General features: G+C 37.3%; 1 protein-coding gene across 1 annotated transcript; it reads right to left on the bottom strand.

Moving 5' to 3' along the window:
- Positions 1 to 1297: 1297 nt before the first annotated feature.
- On the bottom strand, positions 1298 to 2183 carry LOC117780933. Its single transcript, XM_034617628.1, has one exon. It carries the CDS (start codon positions 2108 to 2110, stop codon positions 1301 to 1303), a length of 810 nt encoding a protein of 269 aa, XP_034473519.1. The 5' UTR covers positions 2111 to 2183; the 3' UTR covers positions 1298 to 1300.
- Positions 2184 to 17464: the final 15281 nt, after the last annotated feature.

The following is a 17464-nucleotide window of genomic DNA, read 5'->3' as shown; positions in this document are numbered from 1 at the left end:
TGAAATAACAAGCTGAACAAAGTATGAAACTGTAAACGACAATAAATCAAAAAACTTATTAATAATTTATACTTCCGAAGTATCAGCGGTATTTATGGTACAAGTAGATAAGACAGGTGGCAGCTGGTATTAGTGTAAAGTGAATGAAGATGGTCAGAGCACAGTGCAGCACATCCAACAGGGGCACAGATTCCAGACGACCATGAAGCTCCTGGGCATCGAAAGACATCGACACGACAAGCCAACAGAATATCGTAATGCCACACACCAGGCCAATAATGACAATGTTCAGGAAGTAACTCAGTATGAAGAGCACAATGTTAATTATAACACAGATACAAGATGTAACTGTGATTGAAATTAGTCCAGGCAGCAGTTTTTGTGGACACAGAGAACCAATGGCATAAAATATCCCAATTATCGCAAGGGAGCCTGCAAGACTCGCTAAAACGAGGAGAAAGGGAAACAAATGCACAAAAGAAGCGCCTGTGAAACTTGTCAAAATCACTATACAGATAGTCATCAGCCAATTGATGGGAAACATGTAGCGCGATCGCGGAATGAAACTCATGATCATCCGAAAAACTAATGCAAACACGAACCACCAGGCTACCGGCACGGGAACTGCTTCATAGAAGTTAAATTTGATGCCAGAGATTACCAGCCATGTTGTCGATGCGACCAAAATAAATATCGCCGCGTATATATAAACCTTTAGCACAAATAATCGGAGCGTTGCTTTATCGATAACAACTACGATTCGATCCTGTTCCGGTTCCGGTCTCGACTCTGGTATCCGGATCGTATACAAGATCAATTCTGGTGACTGATGTTGTTGTTGTGCTTGTTGTTGCTGCAACTGCTGCTGCTGTGGTTGTTGTTGGTAATGCTGGTATTGTTCTAGCGGGGGATGCATTTTTTCTCCTAATAAAACTATCGAATTTCGTGAAACTCTATTCAAATTGTTAATTAATATTTGTATTGGGTAATGTCAATGGCATTTAAAACAAAGTAAATTTTTTAATATATTTAACATCAAAAATGATGAAATGATTTAAAAGAAAGAAATGTTATATTTATTATGCCGAAGATATGATACTTTTACTGAGTTCTTTTTTTAACAAAATTTATAATATAATATAGTATTTCGCTTTGTACAAGAAAGTACTAGACAGACAATCTGCGAGTTTTTTTGAGTTATCTAAAAATATCAATTTATATAAGTATAACGATATTTATGACGATGGCAATATGGGGACAATAAACTTGTTTCATATAATTTTTTTTTAAGAATTTAATATTATTTGTATGTAAGGTAAAAGTACAAATAGTTAATGGCAAATAATGTAAGTACAAAGTAAATGTGGATGGACAGGGCACAGTGCAGCACATCCAGCAGAGGCACAATCTCAAGACGGCCATGAATATACTGTGCATGGAAAGGCATCATTACAGTAAGCAAACAAAACAGTGATATGGCAAACACTAGACCAATGATAGGATTCCTTAGGAAGATGATCAGTATGAGGAATACAAACATATTTATGATCAAAATACAAGATAGACACGCAGTACAAAGGACTCCAGGCAGTAGTTTTTGTGGGCACATTGCACCACATGCATATAATATCCCAACTATCGCAACTGAGACTACAAGACTCGCAAACAGGATGAGAACCGGAAATATTTGTACTAAACAAGCCCCTGCAAGGATTAATAATATCACTATAGAGATCGTCATCACCCAATTGATGGGAAAAATGTATCGCGTTTGCGGAACGCAATTCATTATCATCAGCAAAAGGAATGACAACAAGATCCACACAAAGTACGGCACGGGAACTGCTTTATCAAATGCAAAATTGGTCCACGCGACCAGCAGCCAGGTCATCGATGTAACCAATATGAATATGACCGCATATAAATAAACTCTTCGCACAAATAATTTCAACGTTGCATCATCGATTATAACTACGATGCGCTCCTGTTCCGGTTCTGGTCTCTGCTCGGGTCTCCGTGTCAGATACAGGATCCGTTGTGGTGTCTGTTGCTGTTGTTGCTGCTGTGGCTGTTGTTGGTAATGCCGATACTGATCTATCCGAGGATGCATTTTCTTCCTAATTAAACTAACGAATTTTGTGCAACTTTATTGAAATTGGTAATTAATTTTTGTTTAAGTTGAAGCAAATGACATGTAAACCAAAGTGCCTTCCTAATCGCTTTCATATTTATGTATTGCCTTTTATTTTGGATAGATTTACTGTGTGCAAGCTTTGTTAGAGGCAGGCAAGAAATAACTATAAATATTTGTTTGGTTATTTTTATAAAAATACACGCATGCAAGAATATATCTTCTAATGTATGTATGCCAAAATATTGTCAGATTTACGACTAGTTCCCAAAAAAACAGAAATTGTAAATGCATTTTGAGTGTAATAAGCTGAAGAATCTGAAGTATTGGTCGAACAGAAAAAGCCAAGATCCATACAAATTATTGGACATACTTGTTCCCATTATGAGAGTAACACCCCTTACATAATTCATTGATACAGGGTATTAAAAACCCTATCTAGTACTATGCTTATCAACGTATCTTTTGGCCAAATGTTTCGGTTGAATTCCATTGTGCAGCTCTGCCCTCGTTTGCCACGTCGCGTCGCGACGTCACAATGAGCAAGAAAATGCAGTCAGGCATGCAGAAATCAACAACAACAAAAGGTGGAATAGGAAAATGCTAAGTAGCAGCGATCAAAGCTAACAAAACAGCCACAAAAGGATGCAGCGATAATAAGGACAAGGCTTCTTTCTCTCCCCTTTGCTCCGACAATGTTTGTTGTTATTTTGGCTGATCGCTTGAATGCCGCGCAAAGGATAAAAAGTATCTTTGAGATACTCCGCATCTGCGGACTCCATCCGTATGAATCACGATCACTTTCACAGGCAGCATTGTCTTGAAAATGACTCAATCTGTTGGCTGCGCTTATCCTTGATCCCTCTAAACACATGCAAATACTTTTCAACTTTACAGCAGACAGCTAGGCAAAAACTTTTGTGCAGGGAGAAGCAGCTGCTGCTCCTAAATTATTTAAAAGTGTAGTAGTACTTGTAGTTTTACGAGTATGCCACCCCAAAACCATCAGGTTTGGTGTTGGACCCAAGACTTTTCAATCAAATTGTTAGATTTATTATTCGGCTTACCGTATCAATGGTTAATTATGCCATTCCTTCTCTTTCTAATTGATTTATCTTTTAAAAAATAAATAAAATAAATAAAAAAATTAATAAATAATATTATTTTTTTCTGTGTAAATCAGACTTCGCCTGATGATTTAAATCTTGTGCATTGTAGTCATATTTTAAACTTATAAAATATTTTTCCAAATGTTAGTTCTTGATTAAAATACAATAACATATCTCTCAGATCAGGTCGATGTACGGTGAGAATTTATGAAACTTTGGGAAAAGTGAAAGCGCTTTGACAACGACACGACATGCAAGCGAATGCAGTGGAGCAGGCAGCATCGCGTGGAAGGGAGTTGGTTGCCACTGCCCAAACTGGCCACATGACACACATGCAACACACAACAAGTTCGCTGATTGAAGGGGGGAAGGGCGGGGTCGATTTTGCATGCAAACATGAAACGGTTCGAGCCGCAAAAAGCACAGCCCAAAAAGCTCATGGAAGCGTAACGAACGAGGTGCACAACACAGATACAAGAACACATGTGTATGTGTAATAGATACAGATGAGCAGAACCGTCAGCTTCAGGCGTGGGTCAGTAGAGAAGTCAAGAGACAGAGAGATAGAGATAGAGAGAGGAGAGAAGAGCTTGGCAGAGGTTCTAGCAGGTTGCTGTCTGTACAATTTATGATATTCTATTAGTTCCACGACCCGAACTCGAGCTTCAGCCCGAGACTGAGCAGTAGAATGGCACTGAGGCAGCGCAGTTAGCGCAGATAATACATCCGTTTCCGGTTAAGCCCATATTTTTGTGTCATTTAGTAAGTAGGGGCAGGGGCAAAGATGGAAGCAACGGGACTGTAACAGACAGCTACAGATGCTTATGGCTAGACACAGCCACAATGCCACTGACATGCTGCAAGCGGGGGCACGGATGTGCTAACGGGAATGGGCACGAATAAGGGGTATGGGCATGTGGCATTTGGCATGTGGCATGGGGTATGAGGCACGGGCCTGGCATCAAGTGATGCGACAAGTGCAGCCGACGCTGCAGCGTTGCTGGAGCGGAATCGTCAACGCTTCCGCATATTTCTCATTTCCACAATTAAACATTTGCGAGTTTAACGTTATGGAAAATGCCATCCCCAAGGGTTGTCCAGCCCACATGGGGTTTATCAGGGAGCTGGGGATGCGACTGTTTCTTAGATAAATCAAAGCTGCAATTAATAATACCCATTTCAGGTGGTCGGGGGTAGCCAATTTACTGCACCCTTGGACGGGAAGCGCAAATGGAGCTTGGAGCTTGAAATGCCAAGTAATTATGGCCCCCTTCCCTCTTCCCAATGATGCAAGCTTCAGCGGAAGCTCCGCTCCACTCTGCCACGTTGCACATTGGTCAGGCACCTTATCTTTCTGATGACGGCAATGCTGCTCATCTGGTCACATTTTTAGGGGCAGGTGTTAATGAGCTATGCACGTGGCTCTGTATCTGTCTCTTTCTCTGTCTCTGACTCTGACTCTGACTGTGGCAGTTGCAGCTGTTCCAAATGAGTTGCCCACGCAATGCGATTCCTCTGTAAGTTTCTTCCTACTCAGTTACTCTATTTATGAGTCACATAGAATCCCCAAGCAAGCTGCGTAAACATTCAGTCACAAACTCGAAACACACTCGTAAATAGCCTGACACATGCATCATGAATCAATTTAAATTAAACATTCAACGTGTATTATTTCAACCGAGGACAGGTTCATTCTCACATGCATGTCTCTATGAAGTCAATAAAACATCTTAGTTACAATTTAACCTCATCAATTAAAGTTCACTGGCAATTTGATTGAAATCTTTTTATTATTTTGTATTACATAGAATCATAATTAATTTTTATAAAATGTAATATGTTAACTATGAAGTACTAATAAAGCATTTCCTATTATTATTTTCATTTTTATTGAACTAATGTAATTACAATTTATTTCGATTATTTCTATAGTATTCTTATATTTTTAATTATTAAAAACAAAACAAACACAATTTTAAATAAATATTATAACAACCTAATTAATTACCACGGTTACATTAAAGTTATTTTAAATGTAAAATTTATTCAAAATATAGGCAAACTGATTTTCACATATAAGCTATTCACTTTATTTTTAGACCCCGTACTTAAAAAAAGTACAGGGGTCTATTAGGTTTGTTTTTAAAATTACTTAAATATAAAAACAAATTATATAAAATAGACATATTTTATTATTTAAGAAAATTTATTAAATGTAAATAAAATTTCAAATTATAACACATTCCAAATTGTATTCAACATTTATTATTGAGATTATGAGTTAAACAATAGTTACTAATTTATAAATGCAATTTTTTTTATTCTGAACCTGTAACATGCTAATACTTTTCTATACTTGCAATTTGGGTAGTTTTATTTTATAACCAATTTTGATGACCCATATAGTGAATAAACAGATAAATACTTAAATAATATTCGTATACATGTACTCGTATGCAGTTGAATCCAACATAGGTAAATTTAAGTTATTTTGTTAATTAAAAACTTTACGTTATATTTCATGTAAATTCAACTATTTCAAGCTACTTATTCATGAGCTCTTCAACATGAGTATAACAAACATGCAAATTTATTGCAACAATCGAGTCCCCAACAATTGAAAAGGAAATTTTACCCAACCCTAGAGAATGATATTCAGTAACAACAACAACATCTGTATACAATTTATGCCACTAATAAAAATGTATAAAAAAAAATAAATTAGCGAAATTCCGGAAATTGTAACAAATTAACATTGGCGCGAATGTAATTAGTAACGCCGCGTTGGATGTTTTTTGTATTTTTACACGGAAACGTGGGGGAAGTAATTAAACAAAATATTAGATTTCTAGATATATTAAATTAGTATGGATTGTAATTATAAAAACATGCATCTGGAATAAATTGAAGTTTTTATTACATATTTTTTTACCAAATCATAAAACTATATAAATAGTTTATCGAGGGCATTAACCAGCTGCAGTTGGAAGTTATCGTACACCTAACATATGCTAGAAATTTATTTATGTACGATTTCTGTTGAATCACCGCAAATAATTTGTACTGCATACCGAATGAATTTGAATTAAATGGGCGGGTTTTTGGCTTTTGAATGCCTGTCAGACAAACGCTCAATTTGGAGAAGCAGGTGCTTGATGCAAAAGGTGTGTTTAGGCCTGGTCTTAGCGTTAGGTAAAACTCATTAGACTGCTGAGAATGTTATTAAATGACTCAGTGACACTAACTAACTGGCAGTGGGTCCAAATCATTGAATATATATTGGAATACTTCAAATTTCAGTTTATTCTTGAGATTCCCCATGTACGCTTTAAGTTTTCAAAAGCTAATAAAATAAATATAATTAATTTTAAACTCTTAGCTAGTTACATTGCCATTCAGCTGCTCGAAATGACTTACGACTCGCTGTTAAAATATTTGTTTAAAATCGTTTTTTAATAAAAGAGAAAAAAACATAGGTCAACAGAAGACCTAATCAATTTTGGCTTTATGACAACTTCTTGTTGACCTTTTTCGTTGGCCCAGTCAGACCCTAAATCGCCCACGTATGCCGCAATAATGCTTGGCCTAGACGATCGGCTAAAACACTTTGTAAATGGCCAGCCAGTCAGTCAGTTAGCCAAATATATTGTGGGTGTTTGAATTTATTAGCAGTTATGGCGATTTTTGCACTCGAAACTGAATTCGAATATGAGTCGGAGACTGAGCTGGCGACCGCCTGACATGCTTTGAATTTTTGATTGATTTTCAAGTTATTAATATTTATTTATCTTGTTGTTGTTTGTTGCTGTTTGTAATATATTTCTTATTTATTCATTTTTTTTTTATTTTATATATGTATGTATTTGCAAAATGTTCAAATAAACACGTTGTATAGCTGCTGTTAATGGCCGCATAAATTGTTGTCGAAAATTATTATTATTACGTTTTTTCGACGTTTGTTTATTTATCATAAAGCTGCTGATCTTGTTGTTGTTGTCACTGTATAGCTGTTGCGAGTCGGAGGCAGAAACCAAGCGTCACAGGCGCACGTGCCACAAGACCGAAACAACAATTTTCATGTGTTGCGAGCGTCGTCGCTCTAATGTGTGCATTAGTGCCCCAAATTATCATTAATGCCAAAAATCGAACTACAAAATGCTTCTAGACCGAGGCGAAAAGGTTAAAAGCCTCAGACTGCAGCACAATTTGTTGTTATCGTTGATTTTGATACCATGTAAAAATTTAAGTAACACAAAAGTTAGCAAAACTCTTATGTAACTAAATTTAAGCTATAAACATTTGAAATAATATTTTGCTTTAATTTTAATATAAATATATGGTACTTAATTTTTTTTTTTAATTTTATAGTGTAGTTTGTATGGATTGACTAACTCTTAGAGAAAAATGTCATGATATTTATACTTATATTGTTTATTAAACTTTTCATAGGGTAGCTTTAGGTTGAGCACTCTGAACAGCTCTTAGCGTACTTATTGCTGTTATAATAAAAATTGTTGTTGTTGTAATAAATATGCTCAAGGTAGCCGCTCAACATCCTTTTAAAGGACACACGTCACTGTCGAAGCAAAATTCGGAATATGAGCATGTGTGTGTACTCGAATACGAGTATTTGTATGAATCTTATTGGAAATGTGAGTGTGACCATATCGAGGGTTGCTACAAATTGTTTGCTTTTAGTGCGACCCACACACGTGACTAAGTAAATTGCTTTGTGAGCCTCATTAAGTAATTATATAAAATATTTTATTTTTGAAAATTATTTTTAAATATGCCAAATCTTATACCTGCAAATTATAAGATTTTATAAAAATTATTTCACACTATAAACCTAAGTATCCGAAATGTAAAATATTAAAGTTAAGTGACATATTCTTTATATGTAAATTACTGAAATTTATTCCAATGAATTGAATTTTGCTTAAATTTAATTGTTTAATTGCTTAAAAAATTCATAATACATTTTTAATATATTTATTTTTAATTTGTAGTAATTTTTAGTAATAAAAATATTAAATTTCTTTCAATTGTACAATCTCAAACATTTCCATGTTGACAAAAGTCTGATGTTTTATATTCTTGCAGAATATAATATATACAAGCTGTATGCCTAAAAGCATGTCCGACTAATTACCGATCCTCACTGCGAGTTACAACCAAGTGAGTCAGTGCCCTTTAAAAGCAATTCATAACCCAAGTCGGCGCTGACCGATACCTGGCTGGGTAGCCATGCTTCATTAGAACCTATTAAAGCAAACCAAACAATATGAGCAACCAGCAGTTGGCCAGCTGAGTTCCAGCTACTCATAAAAATTTCGCAGCTCATAAGCGCCAAAAAGGTGAGTCCAGTGCCTAGGCAATGTCCCACATAGAGGAAGAAAGGGAGGCGGTGAACCAGGTGAACGAAGCGTACAAAATCATTTCCTACTAAAGCGGGCGGACATGGCAGGGAGATGGAATGGGAGATGTGAGTTGGGATATGGGAGATGGAGATTGTTGTTGTAGTTGTAGTTGGAGTTGACGTTGTTGCAGTTGGAGGTGAGCTCAAAATGCGTGACTGCGACTAATGACCCGCACGTGTTCAGGTTACCAGCCACGGACGGACGGTCGAGGGGTGAGGAGCGGGTACTGAAGCGGGCAAGGGAGGAGGGAGGCACAGGGGGAAATACTATGTAGCCAGAATTGATTACGATCGCTGGACGCATATTAATTGTGCCACGTTGCAGGCTATGGAAAAGGATACCCGAAAGGATGCTGCTAAAGCAAATTTGGAGCTCGACTGCGCATATGATTAACAACTTAATGGATGTATGGAATATGGATTCTGGTCTTGGAATCGTCTCCTCTTCGAACTTGGACCGCTGTGCGTGATCAGCGTGTGCGTGTTGTTGCAGGTAAACAGCGCATTTGTCTGCCACTCGATCGCCACCGACGGCAATACTTTTATACATCTGCATATACATACATACATATACACTATACTCCACACCACACACTAAGCTCAAGGTTCTTATGCCGCCCATGTGGGGAATGGAAATGAGTATGAGAATGACCAAAAATTTGTCACACAGTGCCGCACACTTTTGGAATACGCCGACGACGCCATCTATGAATCCCGTAGACGACGCTTCATTTCATATTTATGCCCGATGTCTCAACTGTGCCGTGTTGTAGATCTTATCCGTTCAGTTGGTGTGCGGCCACGTAGTAAGCGGTTACTGGAATCGAGAATTATGCTGATCACCGGGAGTTCACCCAATGCGAATGCCAAGGTATATTGAATTGTTAATTAGCACTAATTAAATAATTTATTAAACACGCTTTGAATTATTGTTAATCAAAATCATAGCCAGACATTTTCTTTTTTGAGATATACGTATCGTCAATAAGTGAAAAGTGATAGAAATTCGATAGTTGCAAATATTTTTTTAATCTGAATCTGATATTGGATCGGTTTTCATTATTTTAATTAGTAAAGATTTGCATAATATATTTTTGTAATATTTTACTTATTTCAAATTCTTCAAAACTTCAAATTCTAAAATTGTTTAATACTATCAAATATTTGAGATACAATGCAAATATCAAAAACATTAAAAATCTTCCTCAAAATTTTAATAAAACTTCTTACATTAAGTTTCAGTTTTATCATAGTTATGAAAACAATTTATGGTTATCTGAATGCATTGGGGATAATAATAAATCAGTGAGATCTTGATAAGCAGCAACAAGCGCCACCAGTAAATTTAACTGACAAGATCTTGAGATTTTATGTATATTATTTTCTGTCAAAAAAAAAAAGAAAAACAAAAAAAAATGTGGAAACTGTAACAGAAGCTCAAAGACGGCTCGAACAGAGCAGGCAACATGACTAACTATAAACACAATTACATAGACAAACGGTAAGCGGCAACAAAGGCGACTACATGCCACACCAGACACAGACACAGACTCAGATTTAGACTCAGATCCAGGCTCAAGCTAACTGAGAGTCAGTAACAGTCTTAATACTTGCAGCGGCAACTACTACCAAGTTACTCAAGTTACAATGAAATTTGTCTGAGGCAAGTAAACATTGCCACCGCATGGAGCAAGTTGCGCAGGCGTGTAAGAAAATGGCGTACGGTAGCCACAGATGCGGTTAAGCTGAAGCTAAACCTGGAGTTGGAGAAATGGAGAGAAGGAGAAGTCGCTGTCCATGGGGTTTCCGACAGGAAACTCAGAACCCTAAGACCAGTCTCAGCCACATCATGAGGAATGTGTTGGCCGCACGTCTTTTGCTAATAACCGTCATAAATTTAGTGCAACAACAAATTGAAATTAAACGAAGGCGACGCAGTCGGAGCACGGCAAGATCAAGCTCAGGCAACAGCCGCAGAATGCAATCAGAGGAGAATCGTGATTTTGTGTGGGTAACCATGGAAGTTGGATGGCAAAAAAAAAGTGTAACTACTTTGTTGTTGTCATGTAGTTAGCACTTGAAGATTTATCCGCGTGAATTAATTGCGATCTTGTTGCACACAGCACAGCAGAGCACAGCACAGATTCCTCCGAAGCATTGCAGAAATGAAGATCACTCGAAGAGACTGCAACACCAGCTGCTGTCGTTGCTGCCACACCGGCCACATGTGGCGCACAACATGGTTAGCCCTTATCAAATTAAACGGTAGCACAGCTGGAGGTGATCGCCGGTCAGCTACTTGTTGGCCATACAGAAATTATGACAATTATGGTCTGCCATAAATTCAAGACGTGTCGCCAGCGTCGGTCGACATCAAGCGTAGCTGCTACTCATCCAAACCATACTCGACAACCAATACCCGCCCAATATTCCACTCTCCCAATCCCCCGCCTTGTTCATCTAACCAAACTGGCAGGCTCTTCTCTCGATCAGCGCGAATTGTGGCATTATTCATGGGCGCATTCTTATTGTTGCCAAATGCTCGTAAATCAACCAACATTTGATGTGTCACAGTCACAAGCCGTTGAACTGATCGCTGATCATTGATCGTTGATCACTGATCGCTGATCGTCGATCGGCGACAACATTATTAGGCGATATCCACAATCGCCCATCGCCCCATCGGCGATCGACGATCGACACTTATGACATTATGGATTATGATTATGGCGCTCGCGTGCTGTTTATGTATGCCAAGCGAATAATACAAAATATTTTCACAGTTTCAGTTAAAGCTTTCGCTTTTCAATACCCTAGAAATGGCTTTGACATTGAGGATATTGAAAAAAACTACAGAAAAACTGATCAAAGCACAAATAACTTCAAAATTTTATTTTTATATTTAAATGAGATTTTATATTTGTCAGAAAATTTAATAAGTTCACATAAATACTCATATTATTCATATTTAACTTTAATTACCAAATTTTTTTTAATGTGAAAATAATGTTTTGTTTGCTACTATAAATGTACATAAATAATTTCCATTAATTTAATTATATACTAATATACATTCTTACAATCTCACTTTTCTTTTACTGATATTATTTCTAACTAATTTGAGATTTTTCTTTATGTGTACCAAGATTTATAGTTTTTATAATTATTTAATAAATTTTAAACATAAAAGTGAAGCTATTTACAGAGTATCATCCCATCACTTAAACTCATTTCTTTACTAATAAGTATTTGTTGAATTTTTCAATGTGCGACGTGGCAATCGATGCCACTTGGATGTATGGATGTCTAGATCGTCGGATCGGCGGATCGATGGATCGTTCATCAGCATGCGTCGCAGGCGGTGTTGGCTTCTCGTCGTCGTCGTCGTCGTCGTTGCGGTTGTTGCTGATCAATCAACGCCTTTAAAATGTGACTGAGACTGCAGTTTCTTATTACGAATACTGACTGCAGGGTTTAAGGCTTGCTTCATTTTGGCAAATACATTTTCGCGCATTTCGCGACGTTTACAAATTGCCGCCATTAATTAGGCAAAAAATGCACGCACCGCCGCCGACGACGACGACAACGACGTCGGTGGAGACCGAGACGGAAACGTAGACGAAGATTCAAGTGCAAGACCCGCTGTCGTGTAGGCGAGCCCAAAAAATCAGCTACCAGCTCAGGCAGTGGCTGCCAGTTGGACTTGGATCGGAGCTGGCAGGCGAACGCATCCAACACATAATAATCAGCGGGTGGACAGCAACAGGATTGGCATGCGCTTGAAATTAATTACCCTCACCCTCAGGCATTGCTTCATGATGTTGTTGTTGTTCTTGTTGTCTTTGTTGTTGCTGCTGGTGTTGTTGCTAATTAAGTTGTTTGCGTTTTGAGTTATTGAACTGCTCGGCTGACGAGCCGAGTTCGAGTTTTGGTCAGCGTTACGTGCAGCAATTTATCCCAGAACGGAAATCCAGTCGACAGTGGATGAGCTTGTGCTTTTGAGGCTAATCTTTGTTTTAAACGGTATTAGATTTTGGTAAATCTAGCACAATATAAAGAAAATACTTTATTGTTTTACGTGTTTATATTTTTTATAATTAATGTTTTTCATCAGTGAACTTACACACTATTTCTGTAGCATTATACTAATACTGTATTTATCTGCTCTTGGCCCTAGTGATCATTTGATGGGGTGGTCCAGTCAGTAGATTGTTTACCAAAACCCAACAATTCCCTAACTGATTAAGTTGTAAAGCTTTCGATGCCTGAAACAACACTAGTCTATAAAACCTGGGTACTTAAAGACGCGCTCTCTTATATTATTCGATTATTGCCCATTAAGTGTAGTAGAGACCCACTTCACTCCCTTCTTGTTATCGTTGCTTTCCTCCCCGTCCTCCTGCTCTAACAAGTTAATCGCTTGACTCAGTTGTCAACCTGTCTGCCTGTCTGCCTGGCTGTCATCTCCGTTGAAGCCGCCCAAATGGCATTTGGTTGCACTTGTTGGTCAGCTGTCCACGGCTGGAACGAATATCGCGTGCTCTGCTCGAGCTGCTGCTCACTGGACCATGGCTCAAAGCAGCAGCAACAGCAACAACAACAGCAACAACAACAGCAACAACAACTACAATATCAAAGGCAAAAGAAATTAAAGATGCGACTTAGCTGTCATTGCGTTTGTTGATGTTGTCGTTGTTGTTGTTGTTGCTGTTGTTATTTGTTTGTCAGTGTCGTTTGTGCCTCGTATCGTATAATTAGTGTCTCTGTCTCCAAATAAATCAGTCGCCGTCAGCTGACAGACGGAAAAGACAACAGACGATTTTCAGTGACTATTTCAATTTGTTTGGGTTCATTTTAAGGGCCAATCGAAAGGGGTCAGCGCTTAATTCGTCTTGGCATTTTATCAGCGCCTGTCGCTGATGTGATTTAAGTGGTTTTCCCCAATGTCCAAAACATTTCCATGTCTTAATTTAGTGAATGTTATGGCTTTTCCGAATAATGCGCTATCCATTTAGCTGGCAATGGGTATAGAAGATTTCCACTGCAAGAAATTTAAATAAAATAAATAAATAAAATAACAACGTTAATTAAAATTGTACTTTTAGAGACTCAGATTTTTTAAGAGATATATGAAAAAGCAACTTACCTATGACTATATTTATTGTGTTAAAATTTTAATACATTTTTCTCAAAAACATTCCTTTAATTTTATAAAAGTTAAAGTAATTTTGTTATAAGTTATGCAAAAGTATAGAAAAATACAGCTGCAAATTGAGCAGAAATTGTGAGAAAGTTGAATTAAAACATTAGGTAAATATTTTATTTAAAATTAAAATTGCCCAAAACATTTGTAGTGCATAAAAATTTATTCAATGCATACTATTTTATTAAGTCTTTTAAGTCTGCCAGTATGTTCAAGAATTGTCAATAATTAAAAGAATTTATTCCACTGTCTGGCGCTTTAGTTCTATGAGTATGTTAATTTGACGATGTTTTGGGTGTTTGGTTTCTATTAAGTGCTGTCGCGTGTTGCCGGATTGCTCGGTCCCCTTTGGCTTTGATAACGATTAGATAATAAGTTTTTAAAAGCTTGTAAAGTGTGCGTGTAACCTGTCTGAGAGTCTGATTGTTAGTCTGCCTGGCATTTACACTCGCAATAAGCTGATCCACTTAAAAGCAGTGCTAACTGAACTAAACTCGTCTGCTGCAATAAGCGAAGCAAGAGTAAAAGCAAGTGGCAACTACAATGCCACATTATGGGGCATCAACGTTATCAATAAGCACATTAATTTGATTAATAACCACCTGCAAATCATTTCCATGCCACACAAAAGACTTCAATGCTGATAAAAAAAAAATACGAAAAAAAAGTAAACGTACAATCCCCTAAGTAGCAAAAGTGTCAGCAACAAATGCTGATGATGCTTGCTGATGATGAAGAAATGCCATTACAGGGAAGCAGCCACATCAATGCCAGTGCCAGGCAATTTACGCATCGACTTGGATGAGCAGAAGGACGAGGACGACATGCTCTTACTAGTAAGCCAGGATACCCAATCGAGTTGGCAACCCTTTCGCTGCTTTCACATCCACATAAATCGCTATCTTTATGGAATTTTTATGGGCAATCTCCTCGCAGGCATACACAACACCCCCTCGCACACACACACACCCACACTCACACCCTCACACACACACACTAACAGTAACTTGCAGCATTCTCTAACTAATACAGCGCTTCCGTCGCATTCGCGTTGCCAGGCTGCAAACAGTTTTCAAATTGCCATCGAAAGGATTTGAAAAAGGTGCACACGACACCTGCGCGTCATCATTATGTGGGGGTTAGGGAATAGGTTAAGTGGTATATTCATTTTTTTTTCCTTTTTCACTGGGTAGTTTGGGTCTTACGTTTGGCCAAACAAAATTTCCTGTTTGTGCTGAGCCGCCTGCCGCTGGCAGCGCAATTTGTTTTGATAACAAGCTAACTGCCTGCCAGCTACAAGCTAAAGCGTTTCACAGATAAAATGTGTCCTATTTATCTTATATTATAACATATGTTTCTGTATGATTTGTATAAGTATTTAGTGGCTTCAAATCTTTTAAAATATTTTTATTCAATTTATTTCAAATATATAGAATGATTTTTTTTTTCCAACGAGTAAATCATTTTAAATAGATTTGTATTTTCTAATATGGAAGCTTTTGTTAATAAATAAGTAAACTATAATTAACAAATTGTATGTATATATTTTTTTTTATTTTATAAAAAACCCAATTTTTGAACTCTTTGTATTAATTGTCGACATAATTATAGGAAATCTTAAGATACGTACGGACAGTTGTGTTTATACCTAGAATTTTCGACCTGTTACTATCTATCAAGTACTCACAATATTAGTAAGTTTTAATTAATCTGTTTTGTTTTAGCGCTTTTACTAAGACACTATGGGATTAATTATTTCAAGATAAATGTATATTTCAACTATACTTTTGTTGTATAGTCCACAGCTGGTCATTGCTGTCTTAAGCCTTACAAACACTTTGTAAGAGAGTCCTTTCGAGTACTTAACGGTTTTAGTTACGCCACAAGAGCATAAACAGGGATTTCAATGGTGTTGCCACTGGCCGGTGTTGGGTTGCAAAATGTCCAAAGGCCCTGGAGTCTCTCCTAAGGGTTATATTGGAAGAGGGCAATGCTTATATAACGAGTGCGAGTATTTATCGATGGACGCGTGTCTGTTTATTAATTGAAGTATTTGTACTGCGTGTGTGTGTTTTCTGTCTGTTGTCTGTTTGTTTTTTTCATGCTTCTTGATGTTGTTTTTATTGTTGCTACCATGTCGCGTCAACACTTGAAACTTGAAACATTCCCAGCCTGTACTGTTGTTGTTGTATAAGATATTTTCGTCTTCTTGCACAGTTCGCCAGTTGTTTACATTAACCAATTAGCGGGGGTGGCGAACCTTTGACATATTATTGACATTTGTGGTCTCATATTTGCTTTGACAGGAACTCTTTGTAGTTTATGTGTTGATGTCTGTGAGTATGGTGAATTATTACACCCTCTGAAATCAAGTTAGGAAAATAGAGGGAAGAAAAAAATAAATTTTCATACTAGACTTACATTTAAATTTCTCAATACATTAATTAAGAGAAATTAAGTGACGAAAAAATATATATATAATTACATTTAAATTTCTCAATACATTAATTAAGGGAAATTAAGTGACGAAAAAATGTTATAAGTAATGCATTCATAAAATAAAACAAAATTAGGTGTTTTCAGACTAGTATTAATGCAACAAAAAAATTTAATTTTGATAAGTAAATATTTAGGGTTAATTATTAAAAAAAAAAATTTATTATTTAAATTTACACTTTTGAACAGTTAATATTTAAAATGCTGTTATCTGTTTTTTATTAAGTCAATAAATTACTTTATTTTAAATACTCAATAATATTAAACTTGTTCCAGCTCAAATATTTTAGAACTTTGAAATCTTTTTGAAATCCCAGCTGAGCCTTAAAAATGAAGCTTCAAATCCGCTTTAAACGTTTAAGTTGAACATCAGTTGAGTAAAAAAAGCAACGACAACAACGCTGATAGAGGAAAAGGGACATCCTCGCCGAGATTTAGCTGCCGCTTTTACCCGCTTATTGTTTATCGATTTATTATAAAAATGTGCGCTAAATAAGCGACCCATGCGATGCTCACACCCCCAACCACAAGCTCTCCCCCATTCCCGCCCCTACACCCTCCCTCTGCCCGAAAGAAGAAGCTGCCCAGCGGCTGCTGACACATCAAACATTGATGGCGATGGGCGATGGCAAACCAATGCCACACCACAAGCTATACACACATGCCACGCCCACTAATACAACATCAGCGGCAGCAACAACAACTACAGTAAATGCGATATACAATTTTTTATACATACATATGTCAGGGGGCTGTGTTTGTTTGTGTGAGTGTGTCAAAGCATTGAAAAAAGTAAAGAACTTCGACAGACGGAAACAGGAAACCGGAAGTCCATCTTGCTCACAGTGTCGACGACAGCAGCAGCAGGAGCAGCAGGATCAGGTTCAGGGGCAGGGGCAGTATCGGGTGCCGGAGTGGAAGCAACAGCCAAGATATTTTTATGCGTTGAAATTTTTCAGCTGGACCAAATCACACATATACACATGCATCATAAATATATACACGTATGTGTCAAAGTATGTGTGCAAAAATCAGAGACGCAACTTCAATAATCATTATCATCAACAGCAGCAGCAGCTTCCCTTGCACAATCATCATCATCATCA

This window comes from Drosophila innubila (assembly GCF_004354385.1).
Source record: "Drosophila innubila isolate TH190305 chromosome 2L unlocalized genomic scaffold, UK_Dinn_1.0 4_B_2L, whole genome shotgun sequence".
Classification (NCBI taxonomy): Eukaryota; Metazoa; Arthropoda; class Insecta; order Diptera; family Drosophilidae; genus Drosophila; species Drosophila innubila.
Note: the sequence above shows the minus strand (reverse complement) of the source record. Positions and strands in the feature narration are given on the sequence as shown.